This window comes from Opisthocomus hoazin, chromosome 8 (assembly GCF_030867145.1).
Source record: "Opisthocomus hoazin isolate bOpiHoa1 chromosome 8, bOpiHoa1.hap1, whole genome shotgun sequence".
In the NCBI taxonomy this organism is placed as follows: domain Eukaryota; kingdom Metazoa; phylum Chordata; class Aves; order Opisthocomiformes; family Opisthocomidae; genus Opisthocomus; species Opisthocomus hoazin.
In genome coordinates, this window is record NC_134421.1 from 2,461,288 (window position 1) to 2,487,221 (window position 25,934).

Sequence of the window (25,934 nt, forward strand, 5' to 3'; positions counted from 1 at the left end):
TTTGCAGGCAGCATGGCTACCCTTGAAGAGCTTAGGAGTCCACTTTATTATCTATTTTATGCTGGCTAATGGAATCTGCGTGCTTTGGATTTGTATCCTACACCTTCCGAGCACGGCCTCCAACCCTATAATCATCTCTTTCTCCAGCTTGCCTCCCCCATGGTGTCTCCAGGCAAGAGTCAGCTGGGACCGGTGTGAAAGTATGTATGTTCTGAATGGCCAGCCATATGTGTATGCTACAGCCAAACAAAATATGTCATGGCTCAATTCTTCTTGCCTTTCCCTGTGTGGGAGCTCTACTTCAGGCTTTTTTCGCCTCTAGCCAGCTGTGGATGTTAATTAAGTTCTAGAAATTACACGATCTTTGAGACTTCTTTCCCTCTGTCAAATTTGGTTCAAAATGGTCAATAAATTGAAAAGTCACTTGGTGGGAACTACAGCTCAGCTAAGCAGATGGGTAGCACTGTCATTCAAACTCTCCTTTGGATGACTTTAGGATAAAACCTGGTCCAAACTACCACGTTTTGTCCGAGCTGTAAGAGTTTGGATGTAGCCTCTCAACATATCCTTGCATCAAATGTTGAACCAAAGTGGAGCTTTCTGATACCATGCTTCACATACCTCTCTTTAAGATTCTGGGAGGCCAAATTGCTACAAATTCTCAACCAAACAGCAGCAAGCCCCTCATGTTTAGTTCATGTGTCTGCCGAATGTTTAATATAAACTGTTTATTCAGTCTCTTTAACCTACTTTGATACGTGCCACTAAGGACAAGGAGCTTGAACAAAACAGTGAAATGCTACTTCTATAATAACATGAAAGGAAATGCTTGTCTTTGTCATGGTTCTCATTACCCGAGCTGCTGAAAACTCCTGATTCTACTTCTCCCCTTGCTCTTTTTTTCCCTCTCATGTGTGTTTGTGGGTCCAAGCAAAAAATTTAACCTTGTGTTTCCTCAATTGAGAGAAAAACAGAGACAAAAAAAGCAGTAAGAAAAACAAGCTGAAGCACAGTTTGGAGTATAAACACTCCTAACAACTTTGCTAGGTTGGTAATAGACGCGTTCCACAAAGCAAAGTGTAAAGATGTCTCAGGTTATGCTAAGGTTGGAAATGCATTCCAGCATTATAAGGATCCTGTGATTGCTTTAAACTTGTGCAATTTAAGCACCAACATTAAGCACCAGAGATAGAGTTAGTCTTACAAAATCTATAAATGCCTGAAGGCAAGCCTCCTAAATTACCTACATTGTACCCCTATCAAGGCAAGTATTTCTATCAAAAACAGAAAAATCTTTGTCTGACATAGTTGATGGGACTCCTTCTGTTTTGTTCTGACTATTTACTAGAAATTTCTCCTTCCCTTTTCACTTCTGCTTCCCTCCACACCCTGCTCATCTTCCTCTCGCCTACCTTACTCTGTCCTTCTTTCCGTCATTATTCCAGTTAGCTCTCCTTTTCAAAGCGAACCCACTTGCATATGCGCAACTTCACAAAGTTGCCTGTGTACCACAGCTGCCTTCATCACTCTGCTTTTGTCTCTTCGTCTTTCTCCTCACCTGAAATCAGAAAGTTTCTGGCAATACCTATGAAAAATGATTGGCAAAAACCCATCTAGGAATTTATATACAAGATGCATCCTCCTGTAAAATCTTACAACCTAGTCATGATTCTCTGCTTCAGCAAAATTCTCTGTAGGCCATCTGCTCACATGTATCCACATACACCTTTCCCAGGTGATGCCATTTGGAAGTTTTCAAATCTTTGCCTACTGTGGCTGTGTCTTTACAATAAACAGAATCACAGAATCACAGAATGGTGGGGGTTGGAAGGGACCTCTGTGGGTCATCTAGTCCAACCGTCCTGCCGAAGCAGGGTCACCTACAGAGTTGAAACAATCCTCTGCCCAGGTATTTTTATTTTTGGAAGGTATATACCAGTGTTTTCACCACAGCTCTTTTAGCCTTACATATTTTTATTGTTATATGACTCATCACTCCAAGTGCATTTGCCTGCAGCTTCAAAGAGATGTTAATAGCAACCCCCCTCTATCCATGCGGCCCTTGGCAAAAAAAGTAGTTATGTACAGATACAAATTCCTAGATGCTCAAGTGATGTGAGCTGCTCAGTATCATCTCAACACAGACTGTCTGTAACTGCCCAGAACGCGGCTCTGGCTGTATACACGAATGTGTCTGCGTCTACATGATATAAACAGTGTTGATGATAGCAACTTTTTAAAAAAAAAACCACAATGAAACCTCAAGCCTATTTATACTTGTTCTGAAATGAATTTTAAAAGCTGCTGTGTATAAAAGAAAACCAGTATTATTCTTTTTCTGCCTTATTTTCATCTTTGAATCTAGGCAAAATCCTCCACGGTAACTGTTGGAGGGAAGAGTTGAAAGGGCATTTCCTCTGACAACCAGCAGAGCTTTACTACCCCAAACTAAATTCAAGCTAAGGATTTTGTCTGTATGGCCAGTTATTAGGGTTGACATCCATGCAGAAGAGCCCTGCCTCGTCCGATCTGTACAAACACACAGACACGAAATTCCTGTCTGTCCGCACCATCTGCGCGTGTGGTCTGCAGACACAGGATTCCTGTCCATCCACGCTGTCCCTTGCGTATGGGCCACAGAGGCAGGATTCCCACCCGAGCACGCAGCAGCAGATGTGAAGCACAGAGCTGGACAGATGATTCCTGTCCATCTGCCCTGCTCTTGCATGCAGTCCACAAGCAAGGAGGATCATGATAAACCACGGGGTTTTTTTTTTTCTCCCCCTTTTTCTTCCTTTAGAGGTTGATTTTTCCTACTAAGTCTGCATCAAAGCTCATATAACAGTACTAGCTGGACAGACTGAAGAAAACTTCAGGTTTTCAACTGTATTTGTGAAAAACTTATTCTTCCCAAGGAAAGAAGTTCTCTTCCTTTCCACATAATTCATGGCACACAATGTGTACAGATGTGCCAGTCTGGTCAGACGAATTTCTCTAAGGTGTCTGCATTTCAGACAGTATTCCCATCACTGCCTGCTCTGTTCCTAATCTGTTGTCTTGCCGTGATTTACATTATTTTAAGACATTACATATGAGTAGAGGCTCCACCCAATGGGCACCATAAAGCACACTGTAAAGCTCAGGAAAAAACAAAAGTCTTAGAAAATTCTGCCCCTGCTATAGAACCACCAAAAGAAAAGTCTGTGGAACAAAATGAAACACAGCCAGTTCTATCTCTGATGTTTTTTCCTTAACCCATGTACTGCAAAGTCAGTGAACTTAGATAGGTGATGCCGCATGTTGAAGAGCCCTGGCAAAGCAGGAGAAGAAGTAGCAGGACAGGGGCAACCTCAACTGATCTATTTACAACTAGAAGACCTAGGAGAAAACAAGAAAGTCTTTGTATTTTTTAAGCCTTCTTTGTATCATGAAAAAGATTGCTGGCTGACAAAGGAGAAGGACTAGCTAGTTTTGGTAATCAGGAAAGGGGAGAAGAGAGAAGGAAGACACATCAAGAAATCTTTCCATCATCTGATAGTGACAAAAAGGTTAGAGGTGGACAATAAGGAACTAGTCTCAGTCTGTGCTTCCCCACATCACCCAGCTGGTAAATCTTTCTTTTTCCAGTCCAGGAAAACACACTGATACCCTGCCTGTCTCCCTGTGAGATATGTAAGAGACTGGAAAGGTGCATAAAATGAAGATCTGTGTATATAACTAAATGTATTTCCCCTCAAAAAAAAAAAAAAAGGAAAAAACCCTAGAATGAGATGGTACTGTACCTCTTACTTCCACAGAACAAATAAACCCGTGCAGTCTGCCAAGTTTTAAACAATTTCTGCATGTGTGTGTTCTTAAGGATGACTATATTCCTTTTGCTATTTTTTCAACACCATTAATGTCAGCAGTTGGCAGAAGGTTTGGTTGCTAGCTGTAACAAAGGAGGTGAAGCCAAGGTTATATCTACTGGTGTTTTGGAGATGGAGGGCACACTGGCTTGGTAGGAGAAATTAGTTACATTTCAGGTTAATGTGAGAAAAGTGGGAAGAGACATTTCTTAAAATATTAAAAGGATTAAATGTGGTGCAACAGTGAAACTGAATGTTTAAAAAAGTTCAGTTCCACCACCCCCAGCCCCAAAAAATCCCACTGTAAAACCAAGAGATACCTAGGTAGTTCCTCCATCCTAAAAACTTGGCTGGAGTCAGCTGGTGGGAGCTCAATCTCTTTTTTGTTTACTCAACTACAGGAAATATTTGTATTCACACTAGGAAAGACAAGAGTTGGTGGTAAATCGAAAGAAAGAAAACAAAAGACAAAGTTCTGTGACTGAAGTTGTACTCAAAGAGAACAAATCCCCCAATAAAATGGCTACCCCTTAACCAGGGCTGTATTAAAGATAAACGACCATTACTTCCCCCAGGCATCAGTACAGTGATCAGAGTCTAATATATATTTGGAGACTAAAGCTTTATGGAAGTTGAGAGACTAACAGTCACCTATACTATTGACAGCCTACAATTGTGCAGCATGTTACTGCAAAGGTTCCACATTTGAAACCGAGGGTGCCTGACCGCCTCTTGATCCTATATCCATACCATAAACATTTGATTGTGCCAAGTAAAATCAGACAGCAACCTTTTGATACCTGAGTTTGAGACTTCCCTTGCCTTTATGGACCATCTTGGACTAATCCCTGAAAGCATTTCTCGGTACTGAACAGACTCTTCACCTCTGGTACCACATTTAAGGTAAAGAAGGGGAGACAAAACCCACTCCTTTATTTTGTGTTCAGTACACGTCTGCTCAGAGACCGCAGAGCACAACTGCCCTCAAGGTGATCTGTCAAAATCACGACCTTCTATTTGACAGCACTGGCTGCAGATGCCCCTTCCAGTGAGGGACTGGAAGCAGGATCTCCATCAGTGTCAACTTTCTCATCTTTACCTTTCAGAGCTGGCAGCTGGTTCCAGACTCCTCACAGCTTCCTAAGTCAGCAGCCAGCCGAAAAACCGCCGGCCTCTCCCTACACACATTCACAAATGTCAAGTGGCAAAAACATTACCTCTAGGGAAAATCTACACACCTTTTCTTTGGTCGTGAATAGTTTTTCACCTTAGAAAAGTGGTGTAGAGAACAGAGGGTACTTATTAAGGAGTAAAATGCATAACTTATTCAGCATCAAAACACGAATAGTAATTTTTTTTAAGCCTTCGATTCTTTGGTAACACCACGGATTTAACAGGATTGAAGGGAGTCTGCAGCCATCAGCACCTGCCCATTTGCAGAAGCTACCATGAGTAACTGATGCTTAAATAAATAAATAAAATAAATCTATTACTCCTTTTGATAAACCTGATGTACTGTCCCATCAATTTCCACAATTTGGTATGTGAAGGGTTAGTATCAAGCAGCTTACTCCTAACTGACAGCATATATCTTAGATTTCCAACTGCAACATGAAACTTCTCTTTTCCCCTGCATTACTTTTTCACGCATATGAGACATTGTGCACTGGATCAGGCTTGAACAGATTGATTCAAAAAGGGAAATTATTTTCCGAATTCTAAGGAGCTTAATACCGTAGGTGAGCAAAATAATCTGTAGACTGCGAGGTATTTCAGTGCATAAGCTCAGAAATATCTGAGACCACCGCTCATCGACAGCTCACTATTTACTGAAGCTGAAGTCCACTCTGTACAGTTAAGACTTAATTTTTCATTATAATTTTTTAAGATGGAGGGGACTAAAATTCTCTGTTACAGGTTGCTTATGTTTCCCTACTCAAGCAAAAAAATCGCTGATTATGTCACTCCCCTGATAACACAGTAAAATCCCAAACATGCCATATATTCTATAGTAGAGATCATTAATTTTCGTTAGATATTTCTACGTGCATAATTCTTTCCACCATTCCTCCTTCAAGTTAAGAACACATTACTGGCATATTAAGTCATACAACTGTTAATCTGTAATCTACTTGAAACCTTCTATATTTTCACCTTCAGAAACCAATCAGTCACCTAATAGCTCTGACCCCAACTTCTCCTTGCACACTTTCGGAACACACCTTGCATCATCTGTCACCTCCCCAGTTACAGATTTTACACAAATCAAACCAAATACTGAAGCTGGTAGAACGCTTTTCAGCTGCCTGCCGCTACCTTTCTACCAACTTTCATGTAAGACAGTTTTTAAAGTCATGGGTTCGTTAGGCTTTTCATCCAAAGAGAAGGAACCACAAATAAAGTCTTGCTTTATAGCCTTAGTGTGAAACTGTTCAGTTTGTGTTGTGTGTTCCCTAGGGAATAATGCCAGTACATGTAGGAACAGCTAAGCATGATGTACCAAGTTAGCACATTTGGAAGGGAGATGAAGTAAAAGGACATGCGTGTCTTCTAGACAATTGCCAGTGCCAGGTAAAACAGCCCAAATGAACAGGAATAATTTAGTATAGAAAAAAGCTGCACCCAGTCAATGAAGTATCAGCAAGGATGGCTACACATTCATCTAGGAAAATCACTCTATTTTTGGTGAGTTCAAACAAGTCACTCAAAATCTTCCTCTATCTGAATTTTTGGTGTAAAATTCCTGTTTCTTCACAAAAAATGTATTCATGGTTTATCTCATCAAGATTATTTACATGTTTACGTGGAATCCTCTCTGTCACCAAAACTTCAGAGTTCCCTAAAAAATGTGTCTAAATGACCAGATCTAAATGTAATCATAAACTCACTGTATTTTCCTGTCAGCCTTCAAACATCATCAATTCAGATACTGAAAGACCGAAGCCAAACCAACCCAGCCACAAGAACCGCTTGTCGGAAAGTCTCCAATCTTTTACCGGTGGGGCACATCCTGTGGCTGGACACCAAGCAGAGGCAGTCGTGTGTGGGTACTTCCCAGCTGCCCCACACACTGCAGAAGTGACGCAAAAGAAGATGCACCCAGAGTTTGATTCTTTGAATGAACAACCACTGGCAATCTTGAGCTCTTCCAAACAGCTCTTTCTGAGCTCTAGCTCCTGAACTCCTCATCTAACACAGGGGCTGTCCAAAACCGAGAGAGGGTAACTGTTCTCAACATAAAATCTGGAGCACAGAAGTCTCACGGAAATAAATACATAAACGCTCTGTTGGATTTATGTATTAAAAAGACCTGTTCTAATGTATTCTCTTTATTTAACTGAAAAACAGTGCCTCTTAGCTCAGTGGTTTGTGCCATGATAACTACATAAAACCACCATATGGTACAACTGTGATGTGAAATGACGGTGACTACATTTACATTGCGCTAATGTTGCGAAATACTATTCACAGACTAAGGCATTATTATTTTTTTAGGCCCCAAATTAGATTTTCTAGTGCAGTCTCCTGGAGAAACCAAGCTCACTCAGTGTTCTTAACTCTTTAATACCACGAACAAGCCTGGCCCTCCCAGGGTCGGCTTAATAATTTCAACTGATATCAAACACCAGCAGGTTGATTGTCACTTACAGAAATGGGATTACAGGGTCTCTCAACTGCTAACCTAGACTTGTCCAGCAATCCTGATTTTCTGGTGAGGAACAATGTTGCTGAAATAACTTGGTATAGGAGTTCATAATCCTTAAATGAGAGATACTGTAAATGTGTCAGCAGATGCTGTCAGCAAGTATCCAATTAATTTACATTTATTTGTGCAAAGTGTTAGTGAATTAAAAAGCTGTAAAACTATAATATGCAAATCACAGAATTACAGAATGGTCGGGGTTGGAAGGGACCTCTGTGGGTCACCCAGTCCAACCCCCTGCCCAAGCAGGGTCACCCAGAGCAGGCTGCACAGGACCTTGTCCAGGTGGGTCTGGAATATCTCCAGAGAAGGAGACTCCACAGCCTCCCTGGGCAGCCTGTTCCAGGGCTCCGTCACCCTCAGAGGGAAGAAGTTCTTCCTCATGTTCGGCTGGAGCTTCCTCTGCTTCAGTTTGTGCCCGTTGCCCCTTGTCCTGTCACTGGGCACCACTGAAAAGAGCCTGGCCCCATCCTCCTGACCCCCACCCTGCAGATATTTAGAGGCATTTCTAAGGTCCCCTCCTCAGCCTTCTCTTCTCCAGGCTGAACAAGCCCAGCTCCCTCAGCCTTTCCTCATAGGAGGACAGATGCTCCAGTCCCCTCCTCATCCTCGTAGCCCTCCGCTGGACTCTCTCCAGTAGCTCCTCATCTTTCTTGAACTGGGGAGCCCAGAACTGGACACAGTACTCCAGATGGGGCCTCACTAGGGCAGAGCAGAGGGGAAGGAGAACCTCCCTCGCCCTGCTGGCCACACTCTTCTTGATGCACCCCAGGATGCCATTGGCCTTCTTAATGTAATCAAGAAAAGGAGGAATATTTCTAATAGACTGAAACAGGTTTTTGAAAACTGAGATCGAACTTGGGAAATAATAGTCCATAGAGTATTTTTTTAAACGTTACGAGTATGTAGAAAGAAAGGGTAGCAAGTACTGTATTGTCATCTGAATTCCAAATTATTTTTATAAACCTTAAAGCTCAGTCTCTCAGTGAGGCAAAGAACCTTCCCCTTCAGGCAAACCTACACAGCTGCCATCGCAATGCCCCAGAAACTGCTGGCCCAGGCATGAGTGAAGGCACAAGCAGAAATCACACACGGCTGTCTACAGCAGGGCCAGCAGGCAGCTCCCTTCTCTGGCATCGTGAGGCCAGAGACAGCAAGGAGCTCACTTGAACATACATCATTATTTAGTAATACAAGAGGCAGAGGGTAAAGGTAAAAGGAGGAGGAAGAGGGTAACGAGAATATAAGTGATACTGTGGGAAGATGAAATGCTACCCCAGAAAAGACTGCTGACGCTGCACTGAGTGCTGTTACTATGGCAACCGCTGATTAAAAATGATGGGAAAAAAGTCTGGAGAACATGGCAAAGAGAAGGTGCTTTCTTTGAATCTGCAAGGGCTTCTTGCGCTGCGCTTCAGGAAGCAGTGTTCAAGGGCACGACAAAGCCTCGCTTTCTGTGGCTGCTGGGCTGCTGTCAGGGTGCTGGGGTCTGCTCCTGGTAGAGCTCCCCCCTGACAGAAACAATTACTGAGGAGCAAAGCCTGGTACAGCAAGCAGCCCTGTGACTGATAATCTGGGTGGATTACAGGCCGTCGACAAAAGCCACGATGCTTAAATTTGACAGCTAGCAATGCTTAATGAGAGCCAATTAGTGGATATATATTCACTGCAGCCAGAGGTTTCTTCTGTTTCTAGTCCAACAGCTGCCTGAGAAGGAAGTGCGCAGAGCGATCTCCCCTACTCACATGCATGCCAGCTACGCTGTCACTACACCTAAGAACATGTTATAACACCTACATATTTTGGCATCTTTATATATTAAAGTCAGTAGACTCAAACTTTGCAAAACCGAATTTGACCCTACAGACAGTGGTGGTACCAGAACCTGAAAAAAGATGACTTTACACTGGCTCTCTATTCTCACGTGCAAATGAGGCTGCGACCGCACTCTTTAGGTACCAAGGGACAATACTTCTCAAAATGCTCCACGATTCCTTGAAAATTTCCTGGCAAAGTACATTCATCTGTTGCTCTTTCAAATAGGTTAACCTGCCATTCAGAGAATATGAGAATTCAGGGAGTACCTTCTGTTCGGCCCAACACATGCAGGAACCTCTGACATGCAGGTCCCCTGCAAACTCCTCTGTTTTTAACTTCCTTGTCACATCAGTTTTCTTCCCCCACTTTTTCATCTATTTCCACTCTTGCTACTGCAAACATGTGGGTACTGTGGCAAAGAGACGAATAAACAAAGACGGATCCAAGTGCCCTGGATCTCATAATTCATTTCAAACATTAACTTTTACTCTGTTTTCTCAGCCACAAAGAAGCCACCACCACCACCACCACCACACTCAGACAACTTAAATACATCCTCCTAGACTTCTTAAGTCCCCTTGTGACAGTGCTGCAGCTTGAGAGGCACCTCCACTCATGAAACTTCAGTGGGCATCATTGCACTGCTGGGACCTCTCAGATGCTCTTGGAGAACAACGCTAGTTCCGTCACAGAAACAGCGCTACATTTAGCAACTACCTGTCGTGACAGTATCCATGTCACCTGAAGAAGAAATTTATTTGCTAATAGGGTAATCACTCTCACCAGACATGGTTTCCAATCGGGGCAGCTAATGCAAAGCACAGACTAACTTGCATGCCTCACAGAACCTGGATTACTTCCTCAGGCAGCGTGGTAATAAAAACTGCCACAAGTATGGTCATGCTGCTACAGCTCCATGGCACTAAGAGGAAAACGCTTGCCTGTCAGTCTCCTTTGACCTGTTTTACATTCTCCTGTTACACAGAGAAATGATTCCAACCAGTGGAACTTCACTTTGGTAATGTTCACAGCAGAGCAGTGTCAGGTGTCAGTAAGTGGGGTTTCCAGGGAAACAAGTAACAGTGGAAAACTAGCATTTTTTTGGGGAGAAGCTATTCTGGAATTTAAAATTCTTTCCTTTTCCTCATGATCCCATGAACCACATTTACTTGAGAAACAAATCTTTGCAGTACCTTGGCCTCATAAGGAAAGCCAAAATCTTTGCAGTGAAGAAGCACAAAGTAGCAGGGAGAAAACAGCTTTGAGACTTTCAAGGTTAGATGAAACAGATATTAAATATTACGTAAATGCTAACTATTAATACTACTAGTCATCGCCAAATAATTCCTCTCAATTTATGGGAATAGTAAGTAATAGCCCCTGAAATTCACGCTGGCCCACAGAGGAAGGAGTGATCATGATTAGGATGTAGAAGGGAACGACGGGTATTAAAGATTCCTCTGAATGGCAAGCAAGCTGACTACATAACCCACAGAATCACAGAATCACACTTTCAATAGTAGGAGGTTTCTTATCTCCCTTCACTAAAACAGAAAGGAGCTCTTTCCACTGTGTTAAGTGAACAGCAAGAGTGTATACAGCAAGAAGAGGAAAGGCGAGGGAAATACTAAGGGAGAAAAACTAGATATTCGAGATGTGCATCACAGCGAAAAGGAAGCTGAAGACAAAGGTTGATCTTCTACTCAGTCAAAAGTGAAAGCCATCAAAAAATGAAGCCAAGAAGCTCTAAGTGCTCATGCCTTTCCTGCGTCAGTCTTAACTAGAAACTCTACTTGCGTGACTAACAAAAATTATTTCAGTACTCAGAAAATATCATTCAAGGTCAGAAAAGCAAAAGAACAAATGAGATGATACTAAAAAAAATCAGACGTCTTCAAATTTTCTAGCTCTGACTATACGACCCTAGGAAAGAGTTTATCTACTGTAATGAAAGCTATTAATGGTTATTTTTGGGAACCTGTGGGAACTGGTGAGGTTTTGGAAGATTCCATTCAGGTTTCTGACACTGTCTCGCATGACACGCTCATGAACAAGTTCAGCTAAGGAAAGGCCTCCTTTTGAGCTTTGTCCAGTTTTGGATACCACATTCGGAGGAAGAAAAAGACAAATCAAATAAAATCTAAGAAAGAACAACTGGAACGATCAGGTATCTCAAAAACAAGACACATGAAAACTGGAAGAACTGAGACTGCCCAGTTTAGAGAACAACACAGAGGAGATATCTCTGTGTAAAGCAAAAGGGCTACTAAGAAGTGCAAGAAACAGTCTTTTTCTTCTCTGCCCATAACAGACAGAAAAAGTAGTAATGAGCTTCAACTGCAGTAAGCGATTACAGCTGCACAACGACAGAGGAGTCATAGAGAAGACTTCCCGAGACTGAAGGTCTCCTTCACGAATAGTCTTTAAGAACAGATTACAGGCATGACTGAATAAATCAAGTGGCTTACACAGAGCTCCGTCCTGAGCCCAGTACTCTTCACTATTTTTCATTAACAATCTGTGTGACAGAAGAAAATACATGCTTATGAAATATGTGGAGAAAGCTTCTCTACGTGGTTCTGCAAGCATGCTGAAGTGTAGGATTGAAACTCCACACGTTCTTAAAAGACTGAGGAATTGATCTGAAAATTACTTTTATTTAGGAAAAGGCAGCATAACAAATACCTAACCAGTACTGATCTAAGCTGGAGTCACACCACTTAAAATGAAACCTTTGAGATCCCATCAGCAATAACGCTGAATCAAGCTAGTTCCTGGTAACTTTTGCTACAGTATATTACAAAAAAATCTGGAATAATTATGAAACATTAGATAATAAAATAAGTGAACACGGGGATTTACAAACAATTCAATTGAATAATACTCCTAGCTCTTAGAAAGCAGACACTGAAGCAGTTCAGAGCCTCCTAAAAATTTCACCACTACTACTTCACATTTCTGGCATAGCAGTGCTCAGAGATGTTGGTCAAGTCGGGCCCCCACTGTGCTAGACAAACACAGAAGATGACAATCTTTGCTCCAAACAGCTCCTAGCAGAAAACCCCAAGCATTTAAGACTCAAAGCCCACAGACAGGAAAACCTCAGCCCACTCAGATATGCCCTCACTTTACAACTCCAAGCTGCGGAGTAGCGCTTTGCCCTGTTACAATAAATCTATCCCGATCGTTAAAAATTTGCTTGACAAAGAAAGCAATAAATGGCAAACAGGCTGCTTTCTAACAGAGGAGCGGTGGATGTGCTGCCACGAAGCAGGCCAAAGCTCCTTGGGTCTCTGTCAATCCCAGCGTGACACCCGTCGCGGGGGCTTCTGCGGGGCATAGGATCCAAGCACGCTGCCTGGCGCTGGCCACACCACATCTGGACTTTGTTAGCCAACCTTCAGCTCCGTTCTCGTGCATCAGCCCCGGCCCCCTCTGCTGCAGGCAGTCTCCCAGCCACTGCTTCTGCATCAACTACTCACGGAGACAAAGTACTCTGGGAGGAGGCAAATTGGGACCACATTCTCTGGTGACCCTCACCCTGCAATTGGCCCGCCTTTCCGATGACAGAGGAAATCCCTCGCGCAGGCGGACAACCAGTATGAAACAGCCAGCTCCGTTTACTGGAAAGCCTGGCCAACGCCGAGTGCCTCGTTAGGAAACAGTCTCCATATTGAGGCACATTCCTGCAATTCAGAGCCTAGAAACTCCAAATTAAAACAACATTGATGCCATATCCTCTGTCCGAAATGCCTCTCTTCATCCAAACTTTAACACACATACTTACAGAAATTAAAGAACCCAAATGTCTTTGGCAGGACTCCTTCCCTCTCTCCTGCAGTAATACCCTTCCCGTGCGAGAGACCAGGAACGTGACAGTGTTGGGAAGGGAGAAGGGGGAGTTAAAGCAAGGAATAACCACAGAGTCCTCCAGAATCTGTACAAGCTTTTTTGACGAATCTACGCGTCTTCACCAATATTTTTAAATAAATAAAAATCTCCTGAAATTGCAGGGCTGAAGAGGTTGGAATTTTTTTTTCAAGAAGCAAATTGAGGCTTATCAGTAAAATGGTTTTTTTGTTTTGGGAGAAAGTTGAATCTTCCTAGCCTCTAAGAAAGGCCATCTAGCAGTAAGTCAGTCTGCTAATTGGTACCTCTTGTAGCAACTCAGTGACAACCAGCACAAGCAATGAAAAGGCATAACCTAAATCCTCTCATACACACTTGGATCCAGTCACACTCACTACTGCAGCGTAGCCAGAAAACTGCTTTCCTAAAGCATTATCTCTGTCAGAGGCTCTTTCTAGTTAGCAGTGAGATTCAGAAATCAGGCCTAAGGCACCCGCCACGGCACGCATAACTCTTCGCACAAACCATCCCCTTCCGATACCGCTCAGCATTTCTGTTTGCATCCTGCGTACAGGGAAACGGGAACCTTTTCGTCAGCCGTGCCTGCCAGCCAGCCGAAAGAGCTGCCTTCCCACCACCAAGTCTCAGCCGTTCCTAGCCATGGGATGGACTGAAATGCCAAATGCTTCTCAGGGACTTCAACAGCTCTGAAACAATGTTGAAGGTAGAAGGAAGGAATTACTGAGGTCGGGATCCCAGCTCTGAATGTGAAGGGGTGAATAAAATTTTTAGGCTCCAGAAATGCTTTTCAAAGTCTTCCAGAAGATCTCGATTAACTGGCATCACTTGCCTTTCTTGAACAGCTGTGTTCAATACATCCGCAAGACTGAAAGATTTTTCATTCACAATTTCTACTGCAAATTTAGGAATTACAGCTAAACTTTTAGGAAGTTCCTGAAATGATACATAGTCCCGTGGAGCTGGCAAACAGAGACAGACTTTTGTTCTCAAGATGTAGAAAAGGGTCCGTGTACAGAAAGCTTAAATTGATGAAGCAGCACAGTTGTTTTGTCGGAAAATATGAGGCTGGTGACCTGTAATAACTGAAGAGGACCACAAGGGCCAAACACACAGATTATTGGGAAGCATGTGGAAAAATGAGATTCCCTTTGACTATATCAGTAACGAGGATCCTGTAAAATCTCATAGCCTTCTCTTCTGATCCATCTCCTATTTACGGAGCTGTCGAAGTTGGTATGATTTGAATTAATGCAGAAAAAGTACACACCAAAACTATTGGTACTGAAAAAAATCAATGCGATTTCAGATCCCTGGCGACTTACAGAAGTGGTATTACTGTCCCATGACTGACACTGAGGAGCTTTTCTTTCAACGTGCTGAAAGCTGCACACGAAAAAAGCATAAAAGATGATACAACCTTAAGATGCAGGGCAGATTCTATTAGGTCAAATAAATATTTCTCAGGTATGTTCAAATATAGTATAGAATGTTATATAGAATATAGAATGTTACATAGAATATATGTATATGTATAAACATAAATTCTGCCTCCGCACTGGAGAATATCTTCCAGCCCCACTGCCTATGATTTTATACAAATACTTATACTACTTATACATAGCTTCTATTCACATTATGCTTGTAGCACAGATGTATTGAGGAGATTACTTTCTGCTTTCTTAACCCTTTTTTAAGATGACAATCTTAAACATTGACGAGTCTTTATAGCTGATGGCAGTTCCGGAACCGGAAACTCCAAAGACATTGGAGTGCATTTTCTGAAAAAGGACTATTGGTCCAACATCAGCTCAGAACTGGTCACATTTCATAGCAAAAATGATTTCAAATTAATCTCATTTGCAATTTTAGTTTATTTGGGAAATTAAGCATCCCATATCGCTACAGAAAAGCACTTAGAATGGGCATCCCTAAGGGAAATGGTCATGTCTTTTTAGGAACAGCACGTGATATTGTAAGACTGATCAGCACTTAAAAATAATGATGTGAACTGCAATAACGGTTAAAAAATCACCTCACTGAAACCTCAGTCATTACAGATAATCACAACGTTAATACATAAATTAAATGTACACCAATTTTCAGCATAATAAAACACACCACAAAACACTAAAGATTGTTCCGTCTACCCACAAAGGATAATCGGCAGGAAACTGGAAGGGTAAGGGGCATGAAAGTGCTAGAATTTAAGCTGAGGACAACAAGAACTGACAATAAAGTTCTAATTTCTCTTGGAAAGAGTGGTAATGTATGCTAATGCTGCTACGCTTGCAGACAATTACATGAAGAAAATAAGTACTTTACACTGCAGTGAGTTCTGAACCCTGCTCCAGTAGCAGGTCATCCGGCTGACAAATGAAGGTACTTAGAACTGTTGCTCAAAAGTAAACAATAAAAGACTGTAAACTGTACTTCTTGCTCATTCTGAAGCTGGTATAACCATCAAAATTACTGTTCTTGAATTCATCCTTAAATAATTGTTGTCTTAAAAATACATGACTGGTAACCTATTTGTGTTTCCTAAGGAAGAAGCAGAGAAATCCCTTCTCAGAAAGCAGACCTGGTTTTGCTTTACAGTCTTTGACAGCCACAGAAGTAATCCGGTTGACAGATGAAATGTTGCACATAAAACTTTATGAAAACAGAATCGGTGGCACTGAAGAAGTTGATACTGGATTTGCAGCAGCGTATGTGCTATTACAGAACATGTGGCAAGGGAATAACTCAAAAAAACCCACCAGAAGTGCCGAACTGAAAAATCTACACAGATATTTCAGATCCTAAATCTCTTATTGCCAGGGATGCCTTTTGCTTCCTCCGTGTTGTACAAGCAATGTATTTTTCACATCACATTCAATACCGAAGCACAGTATTAAATGCTTGAATAGAAACATTCTTCTTCTGATTGTTCTGCCTAGGTAAAAAGATCTCAGAAATGGGAGAAGCTAGAAACCGGAAAGGACCAATCGTCTGACAAGCACAAGACGTCCCGAATTCCACTCTAGTAGCTGGCATTCCCATACGGTGCTCCGGCTGCAGATTGGAAGCTGCAGCAGAGACTGTGTGGTATAACACATTCATACTGGAGTTCTACAGCAAGGAGAATTTTCTTCCATGTTTGCTTCCTCCCCAGCAAGGCAAATACAGACCATTGAAAGAGGTATCACTACATTTCCCTGAATCTGTGGTTATTCGGGCCTGTACCAGATAATGACCAATACCCTTTTCACTCACAGTTTCCTATACGTTCTATCACACGTTTACTACTCGGGCAGTGACACAAAGAACCTTTCCTGAACATTGAGACCTCTTCTTTCCCCACCATGTTTTACAGGCTTCATGACTGCTAGCTAGTTTGAAATCGTTATTTATGCACTTGCTATCCCACCATATGACAGGATTAGACATTATTAGTTCCACAAATCAGGATAATAATCTCACACCAGATTATTAACCGGTTTCCTTCCTAGCCCTCCTCTACCTACCTGCTGCTTGAGCTGTTGCACAAGACGGTCTTTCTCTCGTTTCAGTGCAGCCACTTCATCTTGGGTCTTCTTCTTAGAGGATGAAAGTTCTAGCAGAGCAATATTGGCATCTTTTTCACTAATGGCAGCGAGAAGGGCTTCTTGTCTGAAAAAAAAAATTACATATGTTATTAAAACGTAGAGGAAGCCTCTACAAAGAGCTGAACACACTTTAAATGCTGTAGCAGCATGCAGCCCAGAAGAGCAGCAATAAATATGTTCGTCATGGTTATCTGTCCGTAGGTGCAGCAGGAAGTCAAGATCCACCCGCCTCCACTAAACAACTCTGTTGATACCAAACTTTTGCTTATAGGTTAAGGAAAAACATACAATAATATGTTATTATTCTGCACTCAGCTTCTCAGCTTTTAACCATTTATTATTACTTTGGCTGAACATTTTCATTCTTTCTAATGTTCTAAACATTTCCAGAACAGATTTGGAGAATATGTGCACAAATGCTGGACTAATCACAAGACTTCTGTGTTAAATTATATTACGTTATACTGCCTATTCACGCAGCTATTTCAGAATGAAGGTGGAATGTGACAAGTTTACTGAAATCACTTGAACAATACAGTGTATTCCCAGAGGAAATGATGACACAGACACTTTTGTGCTACATGACAGATGTTGAAATAGATGCCTCCAAGGATGCTTTAGCTATTCTTTGACTTTTCTTGTGAGTAACCAATATAATGACCTTGTCAGATGCATGTCGTGAGTAATTAAGAGAAAGGCAGGCCTGCCCCCATCACAAATCTTCAGTAGCCTTGCAGAAAAGATGTAAGCAAGAACATTCTGTAACAAGACCTTGAGGCTCAAGCATTACGGTAACTAGACACAGAAACACAAGCTTGCTATACTCTTTCCCAATAGCAAAAACTCTTACAAATAGAGTTCAGAAATATTTTATAGATACTGGGAAGAGAGGAGACAAAGGACCACGGCCCTGATAGTGAACAGCAGTTCTCAAATGAACTCAAAGGACTGCTCTATGTTAGGGAAAACAACTGTTTCTGTACTTCAACCTTAATCCTCACCTTTAGCTGGTGCGGCCAAATCACCATATGCAACAGGACATTAAAGAAAGCTTTGCCCTTATTGCCCAATAGGGGTGGCTTGTCCCACTTCTCCTCACCTTGCAAAGCAGGAATAAAGTCAGGTCCTACCCATTTGTGGTTCTGTGAAAGATGGCATCATGCAGGAATGATGATGAAAATCAAACTGAATACTACGGATTGCCTATCTGCCTTTCATCTAAAAGTCTAGTTGCAAATGCAGTTAAAGTAGTAACAATTCCAAATTCCCACATAATCTGAATTTTTATCTGCTCTAATTCATAAACAAAAGCATATTACTACTGCTAATTTCAGAGAATGATTTTTAAAAAATAATCAAATGTTCAAACTATTCTGCGAATCATATCAACAGCAGTTACTATGCAAATAACATTTGCTGTAATGCTTAGTCTTTTATTAAAGATGTAAGCAAAGTTATAGAAGCTTAATGTAAACTATTAAGATTGCTTTTAATTATACAAATATGTCTTCCTGTTTGTTGTCAAGATCTTTTTTAATAAGGACCCATCACAATCTGGTGACAGGATCACACCAGCAAACAGTTGAGGGTAGCAGTAACACTAAGTCTGCTTTTTCTAATCCACCCATTACCACTCCTTGAGCAGACTTTATTTATAGTAAAACAGCTTTCTCTTTTTCTTCCTGTCTTTCTAAACAACTGAACTGAATCTTTGTTAAGAATTTGTTTGTGGCTAAAACAAAAATATTTGCTCCAAAAAGTACTTGTTGAGCTCCATGTGAAAGAATACATGACTGAGAAAACTTCAGAAGAACAGCACAAATGGATAACATTTTTATTAATATTGATGGTTTGAACACACGCATGTGGACTATTAAACCAAAGGCTTGAAAAGGGAAAGGACTGGTACTGCTGGAGAACAGAAATTTTTACCTGTTCAAATGCTGAAAACTTTACAAATTTCATTACCTTGGTGAGCATGAAAAGATGTATTTAACATTGTATTGTTTCTGAGGACGGAGAGGGAAATGGCTTCATCAGGTACTTCAGTGCTCGGATCACGGGTGCAGGGAGATGCACACCTAACTATGTAGGATGCAGTCAGATAGCTTGCGTTGCCTGCAGCTCAGCTGGACAAAGCACTTACTGTCCTCGACACTTGCTTAGTAATCCCTTCTCCCATCTGTAAGAATAACTGCATACATATTTGCCTCTTGACCTTGTTTGAGGAAGTCTGAACAATACCGTTTTGCCTCTTAAACCAAACACTCAACACGTTATTTTACCAGAACGGGACCAGGAAGCGACTCCATGCGCAGAGCTGCTGACAGAGCTGAGCAGACGGCAGCGTCTGAGCAGCAGCTCAGGGCACAACCTTTTAACCCAGCTCGGCAGCAGCCAGCAGAACACTCTTCCCCGCAGAGTTATGCGAAAGGCACGCCGACTCCACACCTCTGGGGCAGAAACTGGCAGGTTCTGAGGTTGTTTCTCTTTGAGAGCTGTCAGGGCGAGACACCACATTTAAAAAGTTCTTGCTATTTTTGGAGGTGAAAAAAAAAAATATACTGCTCTCTTTTGAAGATGTGAAGACAATGGGTGAAAATTGGCTCGCTGATGAGAAAGTCCATGACTGCTTTCAGACGAGTGATCGTTGGGGATGGAAGACCAACTTTTTTCTTCTGCATTACAGGCTTAGGTGAGAAGAGGGTGATGATGCATGACCCGGCTTCCTGCTGATCCCAGCCAGAAACTGAGCTCTTGGAAATAACTGTGCCAGTGAAAGCTTAAGACCTCTACCACTGCACAGGCAGAAGAAACTAGAGCATAAAAACCCCACTGCTAAGATGTGATCTCTGTTCATCCCCTCAGTCACTCCATTGACTGGTAGAGTTTAGCTGAAGCTGCCCATAAAATCACAGAATGTTCAGGGTTGGAAGGGCCCTCTGTGGGTCATCTAGTCCAACCCTCTTGCCGAAACAGGGTCACCTACAGTAGGCTGCACAGGACCGTCCAGGCGGGTCTTGAATATCTCCAGAGAAGCAGACTCCACAGCCTCCCTGGGCAGCCTGTGCCAGGGCTCCGTCACCCTCAGAGGGAAGAAGTTCTTCCTCATGTTCAGATGGAACTTCCTCTGCTTCAGTTTGTGCCCGTTGCCCCTTGAAGTTTGCTATTGTCAGGTTCTCAACTGAAGCCATATATCCTGTATCAAAAAATGTGAATGTATTTCATGAGGAAAAGGTGAGTTTCAACAGACAGAACTGTTCACCACCTGACAGCAGAATAGACTTACACAACGGACGTTCTCTGGGTGGACAATATCTCTGGATTTATACAGATGTTTCTTGTACAGGCTAAGAGAGTAAGGTTGCTTTAAGCAGACTATCAGCATATCAAAAATACGACAAATCCAGTTTAGAGAGTACCTGGATCCTGCCTAGATCATATCTAGAAAAACTAGCACCTTAAAGTATTCCTCATCTTTCAAGACATGATACCACAAAGCTAGGCAATTTTTTTAGATTCTAGGATAATCGAAAGATACTCTAAACACATTTATTCTATGAAGAAATACAAATATTCTGTCGAATTCAGGGAGACAAAGAACAGAAGAAAGGAAAAGGTGCATATCGGATCTGCAGTTGTAGTATCAAGCTTGTAGGTGTGGGAAGGACTGATACTGGGTGCATTATTATTGCCACTTTGTTTCTGTTGCTTTTGCTTTATGGAAAAACATCCAATTTTGGATGTCTGCCTGAAACATGAAAAATATCAATAGAGTGAAGTGACAGAACATGATCCATGACCTCTGGTTTTCTCTAGCTATCGGTATCCTGGGAAAGACAGGCTGGCTTGGAGCTCTGGTCATTTTCACTTTCTTTAGAGTAATCTGGTTTGATTCTAAAAAAACATTAATTCTTTTAACAGTAAACCCACAATCCTCACTGATGATTCAGGACCAGAGCCAAGAATATCTCTGTAATAGCATCTACATAGCCATTACTCCGGTATGGAAATTGGAGGTGCCTCAAATAGCATGTGAAGTTTATCTTCTGCAATCAAATCCTTTGTTGCCCATCTCTACTCCTTCAGCGAAAACTCCAGGACCAGGACGATGAGCTATGGAGAGCAGCCTATGAGTTCTTTTCAGCTGAATAATCTTCACCACCATGCCTTTGAAAAAGACCATCCTGCTGGCCAAGACTTCAGCGCTATGTCATGTGTGGAGACAAGAGTGGGATGAAAGGCGTTGTGGCCTTCTGACTGTTTTTCTGGAACTGAAACAAGATGAAGTTTGAACCGAAGTAAAAAAAAAAAACACCCTGTCATGCGTCACGTGCATTGTAGCTGCATTTTTGAATTCTGCAAGCGAAATGTATACTGGGAGAAGTGCAGGTGTCACTGTCAGCTCTGCTGAAAGGAGACATGTCTGTAATGGCACGCTACTGTTCTCAACAGTGCTTGGAATTGCTACAATGGTTCTAGGAGACCCCCAAAAGCAAACATCACCAAGCAAAAGGCAAGGTCTGTGATTGAAGAGCTACAAAACTGACGTGTTTCCCTTCCTGAGAGCTATTATCCCCAGCGAGACCACCAGAACACGCTGTAAGACAGGTGAGGTGGCAAGCAGGAGAAAATGGGCTGCTGTGTGAACGGTGTTAGCAGCACACGAACAAAGTTCTCTGTCTGGAGCGCTGCAGCCAGTGCTGGTGGCTCAGCTTCAGTTTAGGTAACAGCGGGACAGGCTCAGCTTCAGCAAACTGCATGTCTCCAGTTCACAACACTGAGGTCCTGAAATGTTCTAATAGGCAGGCAAAGCTTCTAAGTGCTGCACAGCCCAAGACGGGTGATCTTTTAAAATGCCAGCTAATGCCAGAGTCACTGCATAAACCTAGCTCACCCAGGTTGGTTCAGGCGTTTCAGAGAGCGGTAGTAGTGTAGCTGTGGCAACGGCAGCTCAGCGGGGGGAAACTGGGCATTGATCTCTCCATCTGGGCAGGTTCTGTAGCCTGAACTGAGCTGTACAGCAGCTCACAAGAGGTAAGCAGACTTTAAAACAGACTGAATATTATCAAGGAAAACTTGAACTGGGGATAGTGTAGAAAATCTAGTGAAAAGAGGTTTAAGATTAACTCTGAATTGGACAAAGAGAGAAGGATTTTTTTTTTTCTTCTATTTATGCCAAAACCTTTCAAAGAATGTGGATCATGATAACCACAGACTGGAGTGGTACCAAGACCAGTAGGTCCAATTCTTAAGAGATAATGGTGGATACAATCTGAAGATCAACATCGACATTATTTGCTCCGTTTGCACTCTTAAATAAAATAGTGCAGAGAAACTTGGGTTTGCCTTTTTAAAAACAGACAGCTACGTAATAGTTACATGGCAGTAGAGCTGCCTCTGGAATACTTCTGACTCATCCATGGTCTCCATTCTGTTTGCAGTTCAGCTGGGGCTGAGACTTCTTCTAACTGACGCCAAGGACGTAGCGATAATGCATTACTCCAACTCTGAGATACTGACGGATCCAGCGGGCTGCAATGTCTTACGGAAGGCAGTGACGACTGCAGAAGAAGCCATATGAAATTGCCGTGACTGGATTCTTCTGACGCCCAATCTCGTGAGCCTTTGAAGCACTCCTGATGACGCTGTCCTGTTGCATTTACTGGCATCTTAATACTTTTGTCAACACACAACAAAGAACGCTGTGTGAAAGCACATCTCCATCAGACCTCGAATGGAAATGTCTGATTTTGGGAAGTCGGCTCAGCAAGATGGCAACAGTTTAAATTGCAGCTTGGTTTTCAGTACAGGCCTTGAATCAAGGCAAAGCTTTAAGAATGCCCCTCAGCCATGGAAACAGTGGTGGTTTTTTTCGAATGAAAGCTTAAAAATCAGAACAATGTACTATTATACTACTACATATTACTAATACTACAAACTGTAGAAAAAAGTGGCATCCAGCAAAGCAGTATTTTCTAAATCTTTCTGTAGCAGACAAGAAAGGGCTAAAAGAAATGTACAGCATTTCACTTCAGATGCTGAACAATATTTTTCTTAGAGAATACTTCAGCTGCAGGGACTTTAATAAAAAAGGCAGGTGCTAGCATCTCAAACACCTGCTTACACAGCCCCTAGAAAAAGACATACACAGCACAGATGAGATTTCTTGGGTGGGCTTGGGCGAAGATAAGCAAGTGATTTGGTAGTTTGAGTGACCAAGTATTAGAACAAACCTGGAAAATAAGGAACTACAGATCATACAGATTCAGTTACCGAGTACTACTAGCACCAAAACACCCTCGTGTGTAGTTAAAACCATAACGCAGCTCCCTGGAGTACTGCACACACCAGTCCTGTTTCATTCCTCTTTTTCCTCTTTGGTGAACCACAGCATAGTTTTGCAAATGGGGACATGAGACTTTCTAACTACTCAGTAACCCTCAGCACTGCAGGATTAATTTGCTGTATTCCTGGATAATAAGCTGTAGCAGGGTAAGTCCAATAAATAGTAATAAAAAAGGTTCATTCACAACACTAAAAATGTTTTAACTAGCAGGGTAGCCAAGTTTGTCCTCTGGTTTACAAATACAAAGAGAATCAAGACGTCTTTAAATGGTTCTCTACAGCACTTAGTTTCAGAAGACTACGTAATTTCTTCACAGCTCCTTCCTAGTAAAGGAGAGGAATCCTTTCAGTAAAATGTAGCAGAAAGTGAATTTCTAAAAGCAGTTTTTTACTTTGCAGCACAGTTCTCAGGGTCATAATGCTGAAATATTTATCAGCTGTATAATTAGAATAACAGACTGCAGAGAGTGCTGAATTAATGATGTTTCAAAACATAAAGACTATACATAGTCATTAAAAGAACATATTTATGTATGTCAGAGAGAACACAAATTCCACACACAGATCTTATAAATACACTCCTCTCTATAATTTTATTTCAAATTATGAGATTTGCCTATGTGGAATATTTCTAGAAGTGTGGATGAGATCATATAAAAGCAATACTGAGGTCAGCCGCAGCTTTGATTTTAGTGTCACCAAGGAAGAGGATAATTCCATCAGGCTTGGTTTCATTATAGGGATCAAATCTGTTTTCCTTCCGACTGGCATTAAACTACAACATTTACAGGCCCGACACAAATTTGGAAAGCTCAGGTAGCTACAAGCTCCCAGCAATCCAGTCAGTTCCTCCAACAGAGACCTTTGCTCTTCTGTGAGGGGTGACTGACCAGAGTTTTCAACCTGCCATAATGAGACAAACTGTAATTATGGCTGTTATGCCTTTAATACACAAGGCTTCACAGTGGAAAGGTTCTGCTGTTTCATAAGCTGTCTACTGACTCCAGCAGTAAGGGCATCAGTCATCACAGAAGGAAAGAGCTGCTGCTCGAGCAGTACTTGCTTCAGTTGGGTGATTTTTGTCCGCTGTCTTTACTTAAAGCCTAAAGAAAATGCTGATCAAGCTTCTAATGCTTTTCTACCACAGTCATTTGTAAGACTTACCAGGGCAAATCATCATGACAATAGGAACCGTATTTATATGCCTACGAACTAAAAAAAATTTCTCATGAAGTGACAACAACATAAAGAACTAGCAGCCAAAGAGATTCGGGCAAAGTACTGCAGTATTATGAGAGCTAGACAAACCTTCAGGCAACAGCTTAGAGCATAAGAGTGTTACAGAATGACAGAATGTTCGGGGTTGGAAGAGACCTCTGGGGGTCACCCAGTCCAACCCCCCTGCCGAAGCAGGGTCACCCAGAGCAGGCTGCACAGGACCTTGTCCAGGTGGGTCTTGAATATCTCCAGAGAAGGAGACTCCACAGCCTCCCTGGGCAGCCTGTTCCAGGGCTCCGTCACCCTCAGAGGGAAGAAGTTCTTCCTCATGTTCAGACGGAACTTCCTCTGCTTCAGTTTGTGCCCGTTGCCCCTTGTCCTGTCACTGGGCACCACTGAAAAGAGTCTGGCCCCATCCTCCTGACACCCACCCTGCAGATATTTGTAGGCATTTCTAAGGTCCCCTCTCAGCCTGCTCTTCAGGCTGAACAAGCCCAGCTCCCTCAGCCTTTCCTCCTAGGACCGATGCTCCAGTCCCCTCACCATCCTCGTAGCCCTCCGCTGGACTCTCTCCAGCAGCTCCTCATCTTTCTTGAACTGGGGAGCCCAGAACTGGACACAGTGCTCCAGATGGGGCCTCACTGGGGCAGAGTAGAGGGGGAGGAGAACCTCCCTCGACCTGCTGGCCACACTCCTCTTGATGCACCCCAGGATCCCATTGGCCTTCTTGGCAACCAGGGCACACTGCTGGCTCGTGGTCAACCTGTCGTCCACCAGCACTCCCAGGTCTCTTTCCACAGAGCTGCTCTCCAGCAGAGAGTGTTAGGACACAGTATGCAGTAATCTCATGAGTTTGGTAGAATGACACTGTTTGGGTGAGTCACACTTGATAAACTCTTAAAAGTAATTAGTAATACCACCCACCAAACAGCTGATCCAATGGGACAGTTCTTCTGACAGTAAAATCACCCTTTACAACATAAACTGTGCCAACATATCTACAGTGGTAGTTCCAAACGCAACATTTTTTTTTCTACTTTTTTTGCTGGTGATAGAACATCTTCAGAAAATTAAGAAACTCCGACTGTTCTGAACCAAGTCGAGGGGAAATTCCAGCTCCTAACACCCTGAGACCGCAGCAATTCACAGCCACCGTCCTGGCAGCGTGGTCACTGGGCCTGCAGTACCTCGCAGGGAGGAGGCAGTCCTCGCAGAGCTCCGGCTATCAGAATCTCGTTCTTCAAAGTCACCTTTTAAAATACTGGCAGTCATAGCAGAGCACACAATTTCCACATGCTAACAGACCAGTACCTCGCTTCATACACAAGCTGCCAAATCCTCCACCAGCTTCAATTTCTGCAGTATTTAGGGCGCAGCTATCCGAAAAGCACAAAGTATCCCGAAGTGAGTAAAACATTTATCCAAAAGAAACAGTAGCAACCTCTTGCTGCAAAAAGGTGGGGAAAATATGTGACCTGGCAATAGGTACTACCTGCTCTTCTAATTACAGCTGGGAATAATCAAACCTCCGCAAATTAATTTCCC

At 42.5% G+C, this 25,934-nt stretch overlaps 1 protein-coding gene across 15 annotated transcripts in view; it reads right to left on the reverse strand.

Annotated features, from left to right (window-relative positions):
* Positions 1-25,934, reverse strand: part of ERC1 (ELKS/RAB6-interacting/CAST family member 1) — a 305,098-nt gene that overhangs the window by 39,097 nt on the left and 240,067 nt on the right. For all 15 annotated transcript variants that reach the window (XM_075428699.1, XM_075428697.1, XM_075428696.1 and 12 more), the window contains one exon: positions 16,743-16,887. In XM_075428699.1, coding sequence (XP_075284814.1) covers positions 16,743-16,887 — 145 coding nt within the window. The remainder of the gene's footprint in view (positions 1-16,742; positions 16,888-25,934) is intronic.